Source organism: Aedes albopictus, chromosome 2 (assembly GCF_035046485.1).
Source record: "Aedes albopictus strain Foshan chromosome 2, AalbF5, whole genome shotgun sequence".
Lineage (NCBI taxonomy): Eukaryota > Metazoa > Arthropoda > Insecta > Diptera > Culicidae > Aedes > Aedes albopictus.
In genome coordinates this window covers 183665307-183683400 of record NC_085137.1, presented here as the reverse complement: position 1 = coordinate 183683400, position 18094 = coordinate 183665307, and the positions used below count along the sequence as shown (strand labels likewise).

The window sequence follows — 18094 nt, the reverse complement described above, 5'->3', positions numbered from 1 at the left end:
AGGAAAATGTGGAAGAATTTATGAACAAATCCCTGGAAAAATTCTAAAAGGAATTCTGAAGAAATCCCTTAAGGATTTCTTGCAGGAATTCCTGGTAGAGTTGCTGACATAATTAATTAAGGAATTCCTAGATCTGTTCCTGGTGAAACTCAGGGAGGAATCCCTGAATAAATTTCTGGGGTAATTTCTGGAGGAATTCCTCGAGGAGACCCTAGAGAAATTCCTGGGTAGAAATCCTGGAGGAATGCCTGCATGAATTCCGGGAGGAATCCCAGGAAAAATTCCGGAAGCAATTCCAGGAGAAACTCCTAGGGAATTCCCTGAGGAGTTCCTGGAGGAGTCTCTGGAACAATTCCTGAAGGAATATCTGGAGGAATCGCTGAGAGAATTTCTGGAGAAATCTCTGCAAGAATCCACGATGGAATCCCTGTAAGCATACATTGATAAATTTCTGTAAGAATGCCCAAGATAATTCCTGGTGGAATATCCGGAGGAACCTCTGAAGTAAATTATGGAGAAATCTTTGGAGGAATTCCTGTAGGAATATCTGTAAAATCCCTTGGAGAATTATCTTGAAGAATTCCTGGATAAATTCCTGTATGAATTGTTAGGGGAATTTCTGGTGGAATACTTAGAAGAATCCCTGAAGCAATTCCAGGAAGAATCTCATGAAGGAATGCCTGGAGGAAGTCCTGAAAGAGTGCATGGAGGAAATCGTCAAGAAAACCTGAAAGAATTCCTGTAGAAATTCTTGGAGGGATCCCTGTACGATATCCTAGTGGAATGCCTGTTGGAATTTTTGAAAAAATCTCCAGAGGAACTCCTGGAAAAATTACTAGACGAATTTCTGCCGGAATTTCTGGAGGAATCTCTAAATGAATTCCTGGAGGAATTTTTAGAGTAATCCCTGTAGGAATTCCTGAAGATATTTCTGGGAGAATCACGTCAGGAATTCGTAGAGGAATACCAGGAACAATTCATGAAGAAATCGCCGATGGAATTCTTGGAGAAATTCTGAAGGAAACCTCAGTATAGAAGAGCTCGTGGAAGAATTCCTGTTGCAGTTCCTGAAGAAATCTCTAGAGGAATTCCTTAGGCAATCCCAGGAAAGCTGTCTTATCAAATTCCTGGAAAAATTTAATTTTTAGATAGGGTAATTGTTCCCATCGTTGTGGTAGTACCTAATGTTGCGATAGTGGCAATTGAGCACTTTTTCGACTGAAATGTTACCAAAAGGTATTTTTAATAGATGTATGGTGCTTAAATTATGAGATTGTACCATTTCACAATGGGGAAAAACCCATGAAAACCAGGAAAAAAATCAATATATATTGTCGCAGTGGAGTGAAAATTACAAACAAAATCATTTCCGCTTGGAAAATGTCTGATAAATCGAATGGAACTAGTGTCGTTCACCGCACGAAACTGTATGTCGACCTACAGAGTCGATTAATCATCGGATTCTTGATTTTTCATACTAAAAGATGCGTTTTACCAGTATATCTCATACAATATATTGAAATTATGAGTTTACTCTGTCATACAAATGCTTTAGAATGTACACAAGTAGTATTCGACATAAAAAATTGTATGTCGACTCAAGTTGGTTAGTTTGGCGAAAATGATCGATTTTCAAACAAAAATTCATAATTCTGTCGTAATTAACTAGGAAAACTAAATTATTTCCGCAAAGAAAATGTCTAGTAATTCGACTGAAACTAGTGTCGTTCACCGGATGAAACTGTATGTCGACCTAAATAGACGATTTATGACCGGATTCTTGATTCTTCGTACTAAAAGATGCGTTTTGTCAGTATTTCTCATACTATTTATGAATTAACTCTGGCATACAAATCCTTTAGAATGTACACAAGTAGTATTCTATATAAATATTTATTTATGTCGACTCAAGTATTATTTTGGCGAAAATGATCGATTTTCATACAAAAACTCATAATTCTGTCGTTGTTAACTAGGGTACTTACTAGGGTGAATTTACTCTGACATACAATTCCTTTAGAATGTACACAGATAGTATTCGATATAAATATTTTTTATGTCGACTCAAATTGGTTATTTTGACGAAAATGATCGGTTTTTATATAAAAATTCATAATTCTGTCGTTGTTAACTAAATAAAAACACTAAATCGTTTCCGCTAAGGAAACGGCTGGTAAATCGACTGGAACTAGTGTCGTTCACCGGACGAAACTGTATGTCGACCAACAGAGTCGATTTATCACCAGATTCTTGATCTTTCGTACTAAAAGATGAGTTTTGTATTAAAATTATGAATTTATTTTGACATACAAATACTTTTGATTGTACACAAGTAGTATTCGGTACAATTTTTTTATGTCGACTCAAGTAGGCTGTTTTGGTAAAAATGATTAATTTTCTTACAAATGAATAATTTTCATACAAATTAATAATTGTAATAGTTAACAAAGAAGTAAATATTTGAAAACATTTGAATTTTTAATGTACACTGTAATTACTTCTTTACTCCAAATTTCTCTCTCTCTCACTATCTTCTTGGCGTAACGTCCTCACTGGGATGAAGCCTGCTTCTCAGCTTTATGAGCATTTCCACAGTTATTAACTGAGAGCTTCCTCTGCCAATGACCTTTTTGCATGTGTATATCGTGTGGCAGGCATCAAGATACTCTATGCCCAAGGAAGTCAAGGAAATCTTTGAGGAATTTCCGGAAGAAATCCTGGAGGAATCTCCGAAAGAAACCCTGGAGGAATTTCCGGAGAAAATCCTGGAGGAATTTCCGTAGGAATTTTTTGGGGAATTTCCGGAGGAAATCTTTGAGGAATTTCCGGAGGTATTCCTGGATGTATTTTCGGAAGAACTCCTGGAGAAATTTTCGGAGGAATTCCTGGAGGAATTTCCGGAGAAATTCCTGGAGGAATTTCCGGAGAAATTCCTGGATGAATTTCCCGAGAAATTCCTGGAGGAATTTCCGGAGAAATTACTGGAGGAATTTCCGGAGAAATTCCTGGAGAAATTTCCGGAGGAATTCCTGGAGAAATTTCCGGAGTATTTCCTGGAGGAATTCCCGGAAGAATTCTTGGAGGACTTTCCAGATGAAATCCTGGAGGAATTTCCGTAGGACATCCTGGAGGAATTTCCGTAGGACATCCTGGAGGAATTTCCGTAGGACATCCTGGAGGAATTTCCGGAGAAAATCCGTGAGGAATTTCCGGAGGAAATCTTTGAGAAATTTCCGGAGGAAATCTTTGAGGAATTTGCGGAGAAAATCTTGGAGGAATTTCCGGAGGGAGTGCATGAGGAATTTCCGGAGGAATTCTTGAAGGAATTTCCGGAGGAATTCCTGGAGGAATTTGCGGAGGAATTCTCGGAGGAATTTTTGGAGGAAATCCTTGAGGAATTTCTCTCACTAAACTGTCAAAATCACGAATCGACCACTCTTCTTCTGTCGGCTATCGAGCTAGTCGATTTCTGTTCTAGCTTTTCTGCTCGATTCTACTGTGATAGCAGGCGAGCCGATTCAATCGACTCGAGTTATAAAATAGCTGTTTACGATGTAAAAATAAACTTGGAATATAGTATTTAGGCCCATATAGCCACAGCTATAAAGACATGGGTATCCACCAGGACCATGCTGGAGGGGGGGGTGACGGGTTTCGATTCCAGATCGCTCCAGGAACTTTTCGTAAAGGAAATGTCCTTGACTTCCTTGGGCATAGAGTATCTTCGTGCCTGCCACACGATATACACATGCAAAAAGGTCATTGGCAGAGGAAGCTCTCAGTTAATAACTGTGGAAATGCTCATAAAGCTGAGAAGCAGGCTTCGTCCCAGTGAGGACGTTACGCCAAGAAGATAGTGAGAGAGAGAAATTTGGAGTATAGGAGTAATTACAGCGTACATATGTTTAAAATTCAAATGTTTTCAAATATTTACTTCTTTGTTCACTATTACAAGTATTAATTTGTATGAAAATTATTCATTTGTAAGAAAATTAATCATTTTTACCAAAACAGCCTACTTGAGTTGACATAAAAAAAATTGTACCGAATACTACTTGTGTACATTCAAAAGTATTTGTATGCATTAGCGGAGCCAGCTTTTTCTTTTTTCTTGCTCACTCTCCCAAACATGCAAGCGAAAGAGCGAGATGAAAAAGGGGGCAAGCTGCCTCCTCTTCCATCTTTCTCTTTCTCGTGTACGTTTAGGAGAGTGAGTAAGAAGAAAGAAAATGCTGGCTCCGCCAATGTTTGTATGTCAAAATAAATTCATAATTTTAATACAAAACTCATCTTTTAGTACGAAAGATCAAGAATCTGGTGATAAATCGACTCTGTTGGTCGACATATAGTTTCGTCCGGTGAACGACACTAGTTCCAGTCGATTTACCAGCCGTTTTCCTAGCGGAAATGATTTAGTGTTCCTAGTTAACAACGACAGAATTATGAATTTTTATATGAAACCGATCATTTTCGCCAAAATAACCTATTTGACTTTGTGGGGTTTTTCGTCACCGTTGAATTTTATGTTTCGAGATTTGTTGATTTTTTTCGGTGAAAAAAGACTTTCCAAATCGTTTTGGCATAACGTTTCGGCCTACTTCATTCAGCCATCATCAGATACAATACGTCATGCGGTTCGTCTCGGCTGTGTGCGCTTCGGCAACGTTCGTATTTTGCACACTAGTCCGTTGTACGCTGCGTCTATACCACCACACTCGCGCTGTAGGTTTACAGTTGTGTTATTCCCTAGCAGTTTTATATGGAAGGCCTCCGCGATAGTTCTGCTCTCCTGGTTGTCAATTCTTTCCAGGATCTCGGTTTTTTGGAAGTCGAAATCGTGTCCTTCTTCAATGTGGTGTTGTCCTAGTCCTGTTTTCGCTTCCTTCTTCCTTATGTTATTTTCAAACAAATTTTAGTAAAAAACCACTATCCAAATTGGTTCATTAACAAATTGTTAAAACAAAGAACAGACAGACACTATAACACCTTAAGACACGAAGAAAGACAAACACAAGACAAGAAATATGTTTCTACACCCTACATTCCATGTCTGAGCGAAAAGCTATCGAAAATACTAAACAAACACGACATTACATTAGCCTACCAACCACGTAACAAAATAAAACAGACAATATTTAGTAAACTTAAGGACCCAATCCCGAAAGAAAAGACAAAAAATGTAGTATATGCAGTACCATGCGGATCAGACGATGGAAAGATTTACGTAGGACAAACAGGTAGAATGTTAGAGACGCGGCTAAACGAGCATAGAAATAACATAAGGAAGAAGGAAGCGAAAACAGGACTAGGACAACACCACATTGAAGAAGGACACGATTTCGACTTCCAAAAAACCGAGATCCTGGAAAGAATTGACAACCAGGAGAGCAGAACTATCGCGGAGGCCTTCCATATAAAACTGCTAGGGAATAACACAACTGTAAACCTACAGCGCGAGTGTGGTGGTATAGACGCAGCGTACAACGGACTAGTGTGCAAAATACGAACGTTGCCGAAGCGCACACAGCCGAGACGAACCGCATGACGTATTGTATCTGATGATGGCTGAATGAAGTAGGCCGAAACGTTATGCCAAAACGATTTGGAAAGTCTTTTTTCACCGAAAAAAATCAACAAATCTCGAAACATAACCTATTTGAGTCGGCATAAAAAATATTTATATCGAATACTATCTGTGTACATTCTAAAGGAATTGTATGTCAGAGTAAATTCATAATACCCTAGTTAACAACGACAGAATTATGAGTTTTTGTACGAAAATCGATCATTTTCGCCAAAATAATACTTGAGTCGACATAAATAAATATTGATATTGAATACTACTTGTGTACATTCTAAAGGATTTGTATGCCAGAGTTAATTCATAAATAGTATGATAAATACTGACAAAACGCATCTTTTAGTACAAAAAATCAAGAATCCGGTCATAAATCGTCTATTTAGGTCGACATACAGTTTCATCCGGTGAACGACACTAGTTCCAGTCGATTTACTAGACATTTTCTTTGCGGAAATAATTTAGTTTTCCTAGTTAATTACGACAGAATTATGAATTTTTGTTTGAAAATCGATCATTTTCGCCAAACTAACCAACTTGAGTCGACATACAATTTTTCTATGTCGAATACTACTTGTGTACATTCTAAAGCATTTGTATGACAGAGTAAACCCATAATTTCAATATATTGTATGAGATATACTGGTAAAACGCATCTTTTAGTATGAAAAATCAAGAATCCGATGATAAATCGACTCTGTAGGTCGACATACAGTTTCGTGCGGTGAACGACACTAGTTCCATTCGATTTATCAGACATTTTCCAAGCGGAAATGATTTTGTTTGTAGTTTTCACTCCACTGCGACAAAATAAATTGATTTTTTTCCTGGTTTTCATGGGTTTTTCCCCATTGTGGCATTTGTTTGCTTAAGATTTGCCCAAAAAACCTATTTAAAAAAATATTTTCCTTAATGTGTTTGTTGCTGTGTTCCTATTGTTGCGGTAGTGTTCCTAATGTTGCGGAATCCCATATGATTTCAATGGGATACCGCAACAATAGGAACCAAATACCGAAACATTAGGAACACAATGTTCTTTCAGATAGAAACGAAGAAAATGTTCATAACAACATCAAAGTGGTAATATTTTGTTATTTTCCCGTAGATTAAGGATGGATTTCATTATTTTCAATTGAATCCATGTAAAAAGTTTGCTCGGGGCGATACAATTATGGTTTAAACATGATCCTAGTGCTTAACTCCTCCATGATCGGATCAATTACCCCAATCTGTTGTAAAATTTTCTGAAGGGGTTCCTGGAAGATATTTCTGCTGAAATACTTCAAATTAGTCCAGAGTGAAATATTGGAGTTATCTCTAGTGGTATTTATGTAGGAATATATGAAGGAATCCCTGAAGAAAACTCTGAAGGAACACTTGCAAAACGGATCACTGTTGACTTTCCTGTAGGAATCTTCGAAAAAAAAAGTACTGGAACAATCACTAGAGCGGTGGTCACCAAACTGCGGCCCGCGGGCCGCATGCGGCCCTCGAAAAGGTTTAGTGCGGCCTGCGATCTCATTTTGAAATAGATCAGAAACATTGCAAAAACTAAAAGCAAACATTTTTAAAGTCCTTTTAAGAAGTAAAGAATCAATTCCCAAGCAAATAAACAAAAAGCTATTTTAAATCGGTAACGTTAAAATTAATTTTAATGAAACATTATTTTGTAGAATATAAAGGTTGACTTGTATGTCTAAGTTAAGTCCTGAAAATCTGTTTAAATTACAGCAAAACAATTTGTTTAATGCCTTGCGCTGCCGTGTGTAGCATCAGAGATGGCATGCTCCTCAGTGCGAAACGTAAGAAGAGAAAACATACACTCTACACACGACTTTCAACGAGAGCGACGGTGAACTACGCAACTTTTTACACACACACAAACCAGCCGCTCACTCTCTGGCATCCATCAGCGGCACACGCAAAATGAGTGCTCAAACAAATGTTAGTACAAACTTGGTTTTTCAGTTTCTGCGTGCACATTTTGTGTGCGCAGAAAATATGCAAACAAAAATTTGTGTTGAGAGCGCACTCAGTCGTGCTTCCAGTGCAATACTACATATGCAGAGCCGTAGCGTGCGGTTGGCCAGGTTGGCCCCCGCCAAGGGTGCCAGCTACAGAGGGGCGCCGAAAAGGCCTAAGGCTAGAAGGAAACAGGATTATGCTGTTGTTTTCTGGAATGTAATCAATTAGATTTAATTATTTACAGTATCTAAGGTAGACCATGTGTTTTATGTCCTTCCGTATTATCAAAAATTTAGATTTTTTTGACGATTAAGAATGTGTTTTTTTGTTTTGAGAAACTATTTTAGTTATTCAATGAGCAAAACAAAATCAATAAGCTTTCCAGAGAGAACGACATTAGTTTTGCTAAGCCAAAAAACCTGAAAAGAAGCTGGAAAAAGCCTCATAAAGTCGCTTAAGGGCAAGGTATTTGGAGTACATAGCTCAAATTTTCTAGAGCACCGTTTTTTTTTAGAACCGATGAAATGATAAGGCTGAAAATGCATCAAGCTAATTGTTCAATGGTTGTCAACAGCGTGATGCATTTTCATCCAAATCCGTTCAACGGTTCCAAAAAACGGTGCTCTAGAAAATTTGAGCTATGTAATCCCAATTACCTTGTCCTTAAACCCGCAAAAGTTTTCCGGGTTTTACCGGGTTTTTTCTACTTTTTCCGGCTTTTTTGGGGTTTTTTGGGGTTTTTCGGCTTGACAAAACTAGTGTCGTTTCCCCTGGAAAACTTATTGATTTTGTTTTGCTCATTGAAAAACTAAAATAGTTTCTCAAAACAAAAAAGCACATTCTTATCTTCCTAGCATTCTTATCTAGAAGTTTTTTTTTTTTCAAAAATTAGTCAAAGGTTTCTTCCCGATATTTTTTCCAAGGATTTTATTGAATAATCTTCCATAACTTCTTCAGAGTTCCAAAATTTTCTTTGGAATTCGTATAGTGATTCCTGCAAAAATGTCTTTAATGATTAGATGCCTAGAAACCCTTCAATAGATTTTGTCAGTAATTCCTGCATGGATGCCTTCTGGAAAATACTGCATAGGTTCCGTTTGAAAACCCAAGTGTTCTTTATGAAAATTATTCCAGTCTTCTATGGAATTCTTTAGAAATTCGACCAAAGTTTCCTTCAGAAAGTCATTTATAGATTCCTTTGTAAAAAAACGTCTATCACATCGATCAGAAAAAACTTTCATTGATACCTTCCGAAATTATTCCATGCTCACTAGGGATTGCTCTATATATTTCTGGTAGAATTCCGGTAGAAAACCTCCCATGAATTTCCTTATTAACTACTCCAGAAAATCATAAATTTGGAATTCATTCAGGAAATTCTCCAGGTAGGTATTTCGTTGGAAAACCTGCCATTGATTCCATCCAAAATTTTTCTTAAGGTTTATTTTGGAAGCCTTCCGTGGATTCTTTCAGCACTTTTTCCAGGGATTTCTTCATAAAATCTTCTAGGTTTTTTTTTAATTCCCCAAAGATTACTCAAGAAACCTTTTCAGGGATTCCTTCCATGTTTTCTTTCAGAAATTCTTCCAAAAGTGATTCTCTACAAATTCTAACATTCCATCAAGTATTTCTTCACGAACAGTTCCTGCAATTCCTTCAAGAGTTAGTCCATGAATTTCATTTGAAATTGAGGGGCCCAGAGTCAATGGGGTGTAAGTGATCATTTTGTCGATTTTGAGCTGAGCATATCATAAAAAATTTCAGATTTCAGGACAGACTTGTTAGGATCTCAAAATGGCCGCCACAATGGCCGACTTTGGCACCTACTCACGATTTCGAGGGCACAAATCTCTTCGTAAACAAAACCAGCACACCTGATCTTCTTATTTTAAGCTTATTACAAGTGAGCAAGAACAGAATAATAAAATGCACTGTTGTTTGAAGCTTGCTTCTTGAGATTTGTGCGTTTGAAGTTCTGATGCACTGTTGAAGCGGGATTTTAAGACGTTTGTCCTTCAAGCTTTCAGGAACTTTTTTAAGATTGTTTCTACGATGATTGAAAAAAATACAATAAATCAGAGAAAATTGGGTTGATTTTGAAGTTTCATACATTTTGTATGTGATGAAAAATTGGTCAAAAACTTTGAACCTCATTTACTCGAAAGTGGGTTTTTATCACTTACACCCCTTTGCTTCTAACCCCCTCAATTCTTGCTGAAATTTCTCCCGGATTTCCATCAAGTATTCCTCCGGAAATTTCTGCAGGAATTCCCCTAGAGATTCTCATTGAACATTTGCTTATGGATCTTTTGAGAAATGCTTAAAAAAAATTCAGAACACATCTTTGGTGAAGTTATTGGAAAATTTTGGTGGAGCCTATTAAACAATCGCCGAAAATTTATAGAATACATCATTTGGAATCCTTGACCCCTAAAACTCTATTAAATATTTTTGAGAACAAAATTCATGAGCATGAGCATGAGCATAGATGACCGCACAATTCGTAGTTGCTACTCCGTGATTGACCAGAGCAATCGAAATTGCACAAGGAACCAATGAATAGGGCTTGGGACTAGCTTACTATTCTCAATGTACACAGGTCGAGAGCTCTCAACTTTGTAACCGTTTGTTACAAATCTTTAGTTTTATTTTAATTCGTGCTTTTGTCTTGGAAACTGTCACGTCTCTAGTGTTAAATGTTGTTATGTTAGTATAGGATTGGTAGAGAAGCGACGATAAATGTCAATAAATTTAAATAGTTAAAATCATGTAATTGTTATAGTCAGTTAATTTTAAATTGTCTAGAGTATAAAAAAAAACAAAGATTACAAGCTAGAGGGTGAAGTTGTATGCAAGCTGTGGGCAGGGCATAAACGATCAGTGGGTCAGCAGGCGTATTACAGTAAATAGGTGGCAACAACCCCCAACCCCATTAGCGAGGAAATTAGAAGGGGGGGGGGGAGGAAAATATGATAAAGGGGTCAAAGCTAGTTTAGGAAGCGCCATCGCTTCACTAGTAAAAAAGCGTTCGTGTGCTCAAGATTGGTCCAAAGTGTCCTTTAAGATAAAAGTGGTAACCGTTTGGAGTGGAGAAGAATTGTATTACATCAGGTAGGAGTTGTGCTTAAATCGAGCTTAAATCTAATGACTAGATAGTTAGTACGGCTAGTAATTTTTGGTATACCCTCATAGGACCTTTTTCCGTGTATCATTAATCCGCCATCTTGGCTGGTAGGGCGCGCCCCTCCAGCAAGCACACGATTCGGCCTAGTAGACGAGAGTCTGCTACGCCTAAACCGTAAAGGAGACCAGAATTACCTCTGACCATACTGGTCCTAAGAAGGTTCGAAGCTCGGGCAAATTCCCTAAAAGTCAAGGAGCTTTTCCCCTCTCGGCACGGTCATTCCGGTACCGTCCTGGACCGTGTCGATTGCCGTCAAGGAGGGAGGACGCCTAGCTTTCGGTCAAGACACCGAACCCCACGGCAAAACCGTATAGTTGCCGAGAAACTTACCACCTGTTCGCCCAAAGACCTATCCTGTCAGCAGCATCAGCGAGCGCTCGCGGGACCTCAGCAGATCGTCGGCCGCCAAGAAGGAGAAGCAGTAGTACCGGTACGTGAAAGCTTGTAAATTCCACACACCCATACCCACAATAGAAGTAGAGCTCAATAAACTTAATCCACCCTCAACCCCACAATAGACTAGCTTGTTAATAAAATCCTAGGTTTTCTATTCAAATCAATCTTTTAATAGCTTTTCACAATAGCACTAGTCAGGTGACCGTACTCTGCACATCTTGTTCGCGTAGCCCCTCAGCTTACCCAGTAGCAAGCCGACCCTGAGACCCAGTTCGAGGGGTCTCCTGTTACTGTGAGATTGTCCGGTTCAATAAGTAGTTACAACTTTAATAAGGTCAATAACGGCGCCGGCCACGTCCTTACGGTCATCGAGGATGGAAGGGAATGTTAGTAAGACAAACGTTGTTAAAAAGACCGCGAATCGCTGCATCTCCACGTTTGTCTCAGGAAGGAATTTTTTTTTAGTAGGGTAAGGTACATTGTCAGTCCGGGAGTCACCTATGGTTGGTGATATGATTTGACAATGGATCAATATACACAAACCGCAGTTAACAACCGACCACTTTTCGACGCAAGAACTAGCCAAAAAGAAAATTCTATCGCGCGTCTCCACTCCACTAGGGAGCAGAAACCTTTAGTCTATTCCACACAGAAATACACTGAACGCGACTCACTTGTCGGCGCCCGGATTTTTTCTCGACCGGCGAACCCGAACTAACATTTTTCACTCTTTTGTGTAAATGCAAAATATGAAAGAAGATATTTATTATCAACTAAAAGTGTATTGGAAACTAGCGCCGAAGGGAAGCGAAAAATTCGGAACCGACTCAACCACGGCACGCGCACACTCGTCCCGTCGTCGGAGCCCCGCAGAGAAGAAAAACAAATCGCAAAAATCTAGCAAAGCGAGCGCGCGAAACTTTGCTGCTGCCGAACTACCGCACACTACTGACAATATTTTTGAGAACAAAATTCAATTGAAAAATCCAGAAACAAAAATTTTAAAAATTCTGTAAGATTTGCTAAAGAAAATTATGCATAATTTATGTTATAAATCTGTACTGTTCGTACTTATACTCGTATAAAAGAAATCGGCTTCGGAAAATTGTTTGGTGACTCCCATTGAAATTCAAAAAAAAAAAAAAATACGCGAATGGAAAACGTTATAAGAAGACAAAAAAAGGGGGGAAATTGTTTCTTAGAAACACTAAGTGCAACTTTTAAACTTTGAAAAAAATGAATAACTACAAACTTAGCAAATTAACAATGTCGCTGGGCTCCAACCTGGAGGCTTTCCAAGGGCGCCATTAATTTGATTTTTAGGATGATTAATGATTATGATTAAAGATTAAATTTGCTTTTATCTGTGATTAGTGATTATGATTAATGATTAAAAATGGCTAATTGATTAAAAATCATGATTAGTCATGATTAATCAATCACAAAAACTGTAAATGATTAATGAAAAATTAAATCTGGGTTATTTAAAATATATTCAAAATTTCAAATATATAGTTTCCTGTTCCCAAATAAAGCGCTTAAGTAGAATTCCTCATTTATCCGCATGTATTTTTGACAACTGAAGCAGTTTTTTTTCTTACGGAATAAAAGGCATAATAATGGACCATTCTCCGCAAAGAAAAGTGACAGCTCCATTTGAATTGCATGGGAGATATTACCGATGTTACACTTTGCTTGCCGCCTGCGAACTGCTCAAGTAATTTTGAAGTGGAATCATTACATGCATACTTGACCATTACTTGTTCTATCTTTTTGTTCAGTACGTACAAATTGAAAACTAGCCTTAGAAATGTATCTCTGTATTGGCTGGGGGTGCATAAATTAGAACGGGCATAAAATGAGGGTGTTTGTGCATAACCTCTTTAAGGCTGACACAAATTACGATTTTCTCTTATGTCACCGCCCCCTCGGAAAATTTTGGTCGAAATTCAACATTTTGAAGGGGGGCACCAATAAATTATTCAAGAAATTTTAAAATTTTAAGGTGAAATTAGAGTTGCACAGAAAATTTCGTAACAAATCCGATGGGTTTATAGATTTTGCCGAATTGTTTGGGTATTTCTTCATCAAATACATTTATTATTTATTGTCCTCCCCCTTAGCGAGCCAACGAGTATTGTGACAAAAGAAGAAAATAAGATTTGTTCCGGCCTAATGAGCGAATGTAGTTCACCAGAACAGATCTTGCTCCTGGAATTTGAGATCGGTCCAAGGGGATTTCCAGATGTTCCAAGGGTCTTCAGGGGTGTTTTATTTGGTTGTTTTAGGCGATTTCGGGAGTATTTTAAGGGCAAATATGAGCATTTCAATAGTATAAAGAACATTACAGATAGTTTCAGAGGCGTTCAAAGGGGTTTACGGGTTTATTCAAATTGATTTTGATGATTTCAAGGGCGTTTCAATGGGATTATACGGAGGTTTCAAGGGCGTTTCGAAGCATTTCAGATAGGGTAATATCATGGGAGTTTCAGGAACATTTTGGGGTTTTAGGGGCATTTGAAACGGAAATAAGGGAATTCAAGGGCGGTTCAATGAACTTATGTATGTTAAAGGGGTGTTTCAAGGCATTTACGGGGTGGTTCAAGGGGTTTCGTTAGGAGGTCTCTGAACATCCTCAGAAATTTTATGAAACGCCTCTCAAATCAACCTGAAACACTCACGGACCCAACGTAATGCACCTGAGACCGTCCGGAAGCACCGAAAACGCCTACGTAACGACTCTAAAACTCGTCAAAAATAATCAGAAATCCCATAAAATCCCCTCGGACTCCATGTAACACATCAGAGACCCCCCGAAGCACCTGAGACCACCGAAAATCCTCTGATATTTGCTAAAATGACCCCGGAAACGCCCCTAAAACCTGCTCCAAATATCAATAACCCCAGCGTGACCTCCAGATACTCCCCTGAAACCCCTTTGAATCTCCTGAAACGCTTCTAAGACCACCTAAAACGCCCCTGAGACTTCCTGAAAGCCCCTAGAACGCCCTAAAATTACCTTTAGCTCAAGATACTGACCTTTACCTCAAAAAACCCCTGAATCCCTCGAAACACCCATGAGACCCCTTAAAATCCCTTGAGTCCTCCTTAAAATGTTCCTAAGACCTTCTGGTACGCCCTGGTTCCCCATGGAATGCCCTAGAAACGGCCCTGAGACCCGTTAGAACACACCTAGATCCCTCTAAGGCCATGAAGTACTCCTGAGACCTCCTTGAGTTCCTGAAGTCCCCCGAGGGGACCCTTAAGTCTCCTTAAACGTTTCTGAGATCTCCTGGTGCCTTCTTGAAGCACTCCTGCTATCACCTGATACCCCGCTAAAACCTTTTTTAGCCCCCTGCAATCAACCTATGCCCGTCCCTATAAACGCCCCCTAGCCGTCGTTGCCATATTAACCGTCATTATTACATTTTTTATACATATTGCAGGGCATAAAAAAATGCATAAACTGGTTGTAGTAGGTATTTAGAACAGCATTTAAACTAATTCAAGTTGGATGATATATATTATATGGTGAATCATTTTTTATGATGAAGATTAATGGTTGATTAAAAAAAAATCTTATGATTATGATTGCTGATTAATGATTAAATTGCGAAAGCAAAGTGATTAAGATTAATGATTAATGATTAAACGATATTTTTTGTGATTATGATTGATGATTTTTGATTAATCTTAATCATTAATCATGATTACATTTATGATTAATCATTACGGCTCTGAATGAAACTGAGAAGTTCAGTGAAAGATGAGCGTAAATGGGCACAGTTTCTGCGTGACATGCCATCCCTGTGTAGCATAGTTGTCCCATGTTAATGAGGATTCCCAAAGAACATGGGACAAACATGCTGCACACGGCAGTGCGGCCCGCAGCCTTCTTGTAAAATTAAATTGTGGCCCGCGTAGCCAGTAAGCCTGAGGACCACTGTGTTATACGGTAAGCCGAGCTTAATAGCCGGAGTACCTATGATTTTCAAGTAATCTGGTCAAATCGTCTGCTTTGTGGAAGATACGGACATGTTTGCTAGAACAGTTTGATTGACGGCAAAGACGCACATAGGGTCTTGTACCATTTGGGCAGGTGCACCTATTTTGAGCACTTGCCGCTATAACTAAGTCAATTTCAAACCGATTGGTTTGAGATTTTGTATAGAGTTAGGCACGTACAGTATCTAGCTCTATACAAAATCTCAAATCAATCGGTTTGAAATTGACTTAGTTATAGCGGCAAGTGCCCAAAGTAGGTACTCCTGCCCAAATGGTACAAGACCCTGTATAGGACCACAATTGAAGCTTTAATTTTTCTACGCTAACGAATAAGTTTGTAAATTTATCGTTCAAGGAACTTATAGGGTTAATGCAATCAATACATTTCTGAAACTTGATAAACCATAACGTAGCTTGATGTTTCTAGTATCTTATTGCAAGGCAGCGCACAAACGGATCGCCATTCATATTTTTCGGGCAACTGCACACGGGAATGCCGTTCCGCACCTAAAAATAGGAAAATATTTACCCTTACGCCTGCAGTAACTAGGGTTAGCAGATTTGTTTTCATACCGTACATATGGCGTTTATTCCACATGGTCCAGAACAAACATCGACACAACGCCCTTGCTGGCATTCATAATTTTTACTGCATTCGACATCATCCAAGCACTCGTTTCTGGGGAAAATATTGAATGAAACATTATTCGCGAGGAGTGCTATTGTGGATTTATTGTGTAATGTAGCCTTTCTCAAACTTCTTTACTGACGCATGTATTTCTTATGATGCCGGTGGGTTGCGACCCATAGTTTGAGGAAGGTGGGTTTAACGCATAGAAAAGGCAGCGGAAGTCAACGAAGTTGTTTCCGACACCAATTAAGTGCAAAATACACAACATCATGAAACTGCAAGCCTTATTTCACTGATACAAACAATGAGATCCTTGGATTTCTATAATCTTCGTTTCCAGTTGGTGGATACTTAGGTATATCATCATTGAAGGTGCAGTGCAATCATGCTCTTAATTCATCGGATATTGTAGGACAAACCTTGTACAAGCAACCAATGGGTCTCCATCGTACCCTAAAGCGCATGAACACACTGCTCTTGAATTGACATCTTCTCGACAATCGGCATTCCGGCCACATGGATTGGGCTTGCAAGCGCTGACTGAAATGGAACGTGATTTTAAATAATGTTCCGCTAATGCAAGTATTTACTAAAGCTCACTAACCTCTTCTCGTTGATTCTCTTGATGGATAAGGCTGAGGCGTCACAGTTGTCAATCCATTCAATAGATCATCGTAGCCGCACGGTGTGTCTGGTAGAAGAAATTTATTACAAAAAAATAGGCATCGCTAATTTTTACGTTACGTGAAAGTTGACGCTTCTAGCTTTCATTCAAGCCCAACATCGAAATATTCCATCGGGGGAACTTTTTCATACAAAAATTGGGTATGTTTGTTAAGTAGAAATAGGGATTAATTTGGAACCGTTCATTTTGTATGGGGAAAAACAGTATTCTGAAAAAGTTGTTCGAGATCCCTCGGTGGATTTTTTTGAGGGACCGTGCAAATGAAAGCTGAAAGCCTCTATTTTTGAATAGCGAAAAATTTGACGATGCCTATTTTTTTGTTATAAACCTTTCCCATACACACGCCGTGAGCCGTACACTGTTGATCAAACCAAAATGCGTTTCTGGTCTTAAACACCCTTTAATTTGAAACTGACTAACCTCTTTCAGTTGATACTCTAGTTAGATCAGGCTTCGGTGTGGCAGTTGCTAATCCATTGAAAGCATCATCCACCTCCTGTACTGTTTGATGGATCCAAGAAGCATAGTACTGGACATTTACGAAGCCAGCGTAGTTGTTAACGTCACATTTATTGCTGCCGTCCTCCCGTGTCCCCGAAAAGGATGTGATTCCGCGCAGAATCCACCTCCGTCCATTACTAAAGAACATCCCTCCTCCGCTATCGCCGTTACACACATTCGTTCCGTTCCTGGACCCGGCGCAAAACATGCCCGGATAAATCAACGAACCGAATAGATCTCGGTCGGTTTCCAGACACTCTGCATAGTCCACCACGGGCAAGTTTGCCATCTTAAGATCTGTTGAAGTTTCATCATCCTCCGTAAGTCCCCAACCCACAACCACACCCTGCTTTCCGACGATATCGTGAATGCTTGTCTCGAACCGAGTAAGCGCTAAACAGATGGGAAGCACGTAATCACTGAAAATCACAGCGGTTTTCAAAGACAGTATCGCTACGTCATGTTTATTGCTGTCTTTTGCAAACTGCGGATGAACAAAAATCTCCTGAACAGTATGCGATTGCCCATGACTTGAGGGACTGAACAGCTGCACGTAGCCAAAGTCAACGGTGACATAACCGGCGTTCACCTCATATCCACTGTCCCGATCCACGACGCAGTGACTGGCGGTGATCACAAAGTTCTGATGAATTAACGTAGCTCCGCACTTGTACTCCCTTGAACGACGATTTTTCCTATGGAAAAGGGCTCCATGCCAGGGCCACTCGCCAACTTTCGTGTTGGATCCATTTGTTATGAGGCCCTCGACTTGCCTCTTCCGAGTACCGCACTGATATTTTCGATTGGATTGGGACACGGCACGACGAGCTTTGGTTCTGTATTGCATGGATTCTTGTGCTAAGAGCACAACTAGCGCTAGTGCTAACAATACAGAAAACCTGTTCATTGCAAACGATGATGCACAGAACTGAATGAGTGTGTAAACCCGTAATGGCCCTGTTGCAAAAGATCGCTCGTGAATGTTTGAAAATATAAGCGATAAGGGAATCCCATCAAACTTGTCGTGTTGGAATGTGAAAGCCGACAATCTCATCCTTCAACTATGTTTATTAAAACTATGCAATACTAATAGTAAAGAAAGCTCATAGCAAATATTCCGTCAGTTGGGCATGTCAGGTGGAGTACCAG

General features: G+C 39.2%; 1 protein-coding gene across 1 annotated transcript; it reads right to left on the bottom strand.

Moving 5' to 3' along the window:
- Positions 1 to 15415: 15415 nt before the first annotated feature.
- On the bottom strand, positions 15416 to 17792 carry LOC109409377 (serine protease 27-like). The gene is made up of 5 exons (XM_029859192.2): positions 16865 to 17792; positions 16364 to 16450; positions 16179 to 16299; positions 15702 to 15807; positions 15416 to 15635 (listed from the first exon to the last, which is right to left on the bottom strand). Exons 1-5 carry the CDS (start codon positions 17790 to 17792, stop codon positions 15552 to 15554), a joined length of 1326 nt encoding a protein of 441 aa, XP_029715052.2. The 3' UTR covers positions 15416 to 15551.
- Between the last annotated feature and the right edge of the window lie 302 nt (positions 17793 to 18094).

Coding starts and splice junctions, on each gene's coding strand:
- LOC109409377 (XM_029859192.2), bottom strand. CDS start 17,792: ATGCAATACAGAACCAAAGCTCGTCGTGCCGTGTCCCAATCCAATCGA. Junction 16,300..16,363: donor AAGAGAATCAACGAGAAGAG/GTTAGTGAGCTT, acceptor GTTCCATTTCAG/TCAGCGCTTGCAAGCCCAAT. Junction 15,636..15,701: donor GAATAAACGCCATATGTACG/GTATGAAAACAA, acceptor TCCTATTTTTAG/GTGCGGAACGGCATTCCCGT.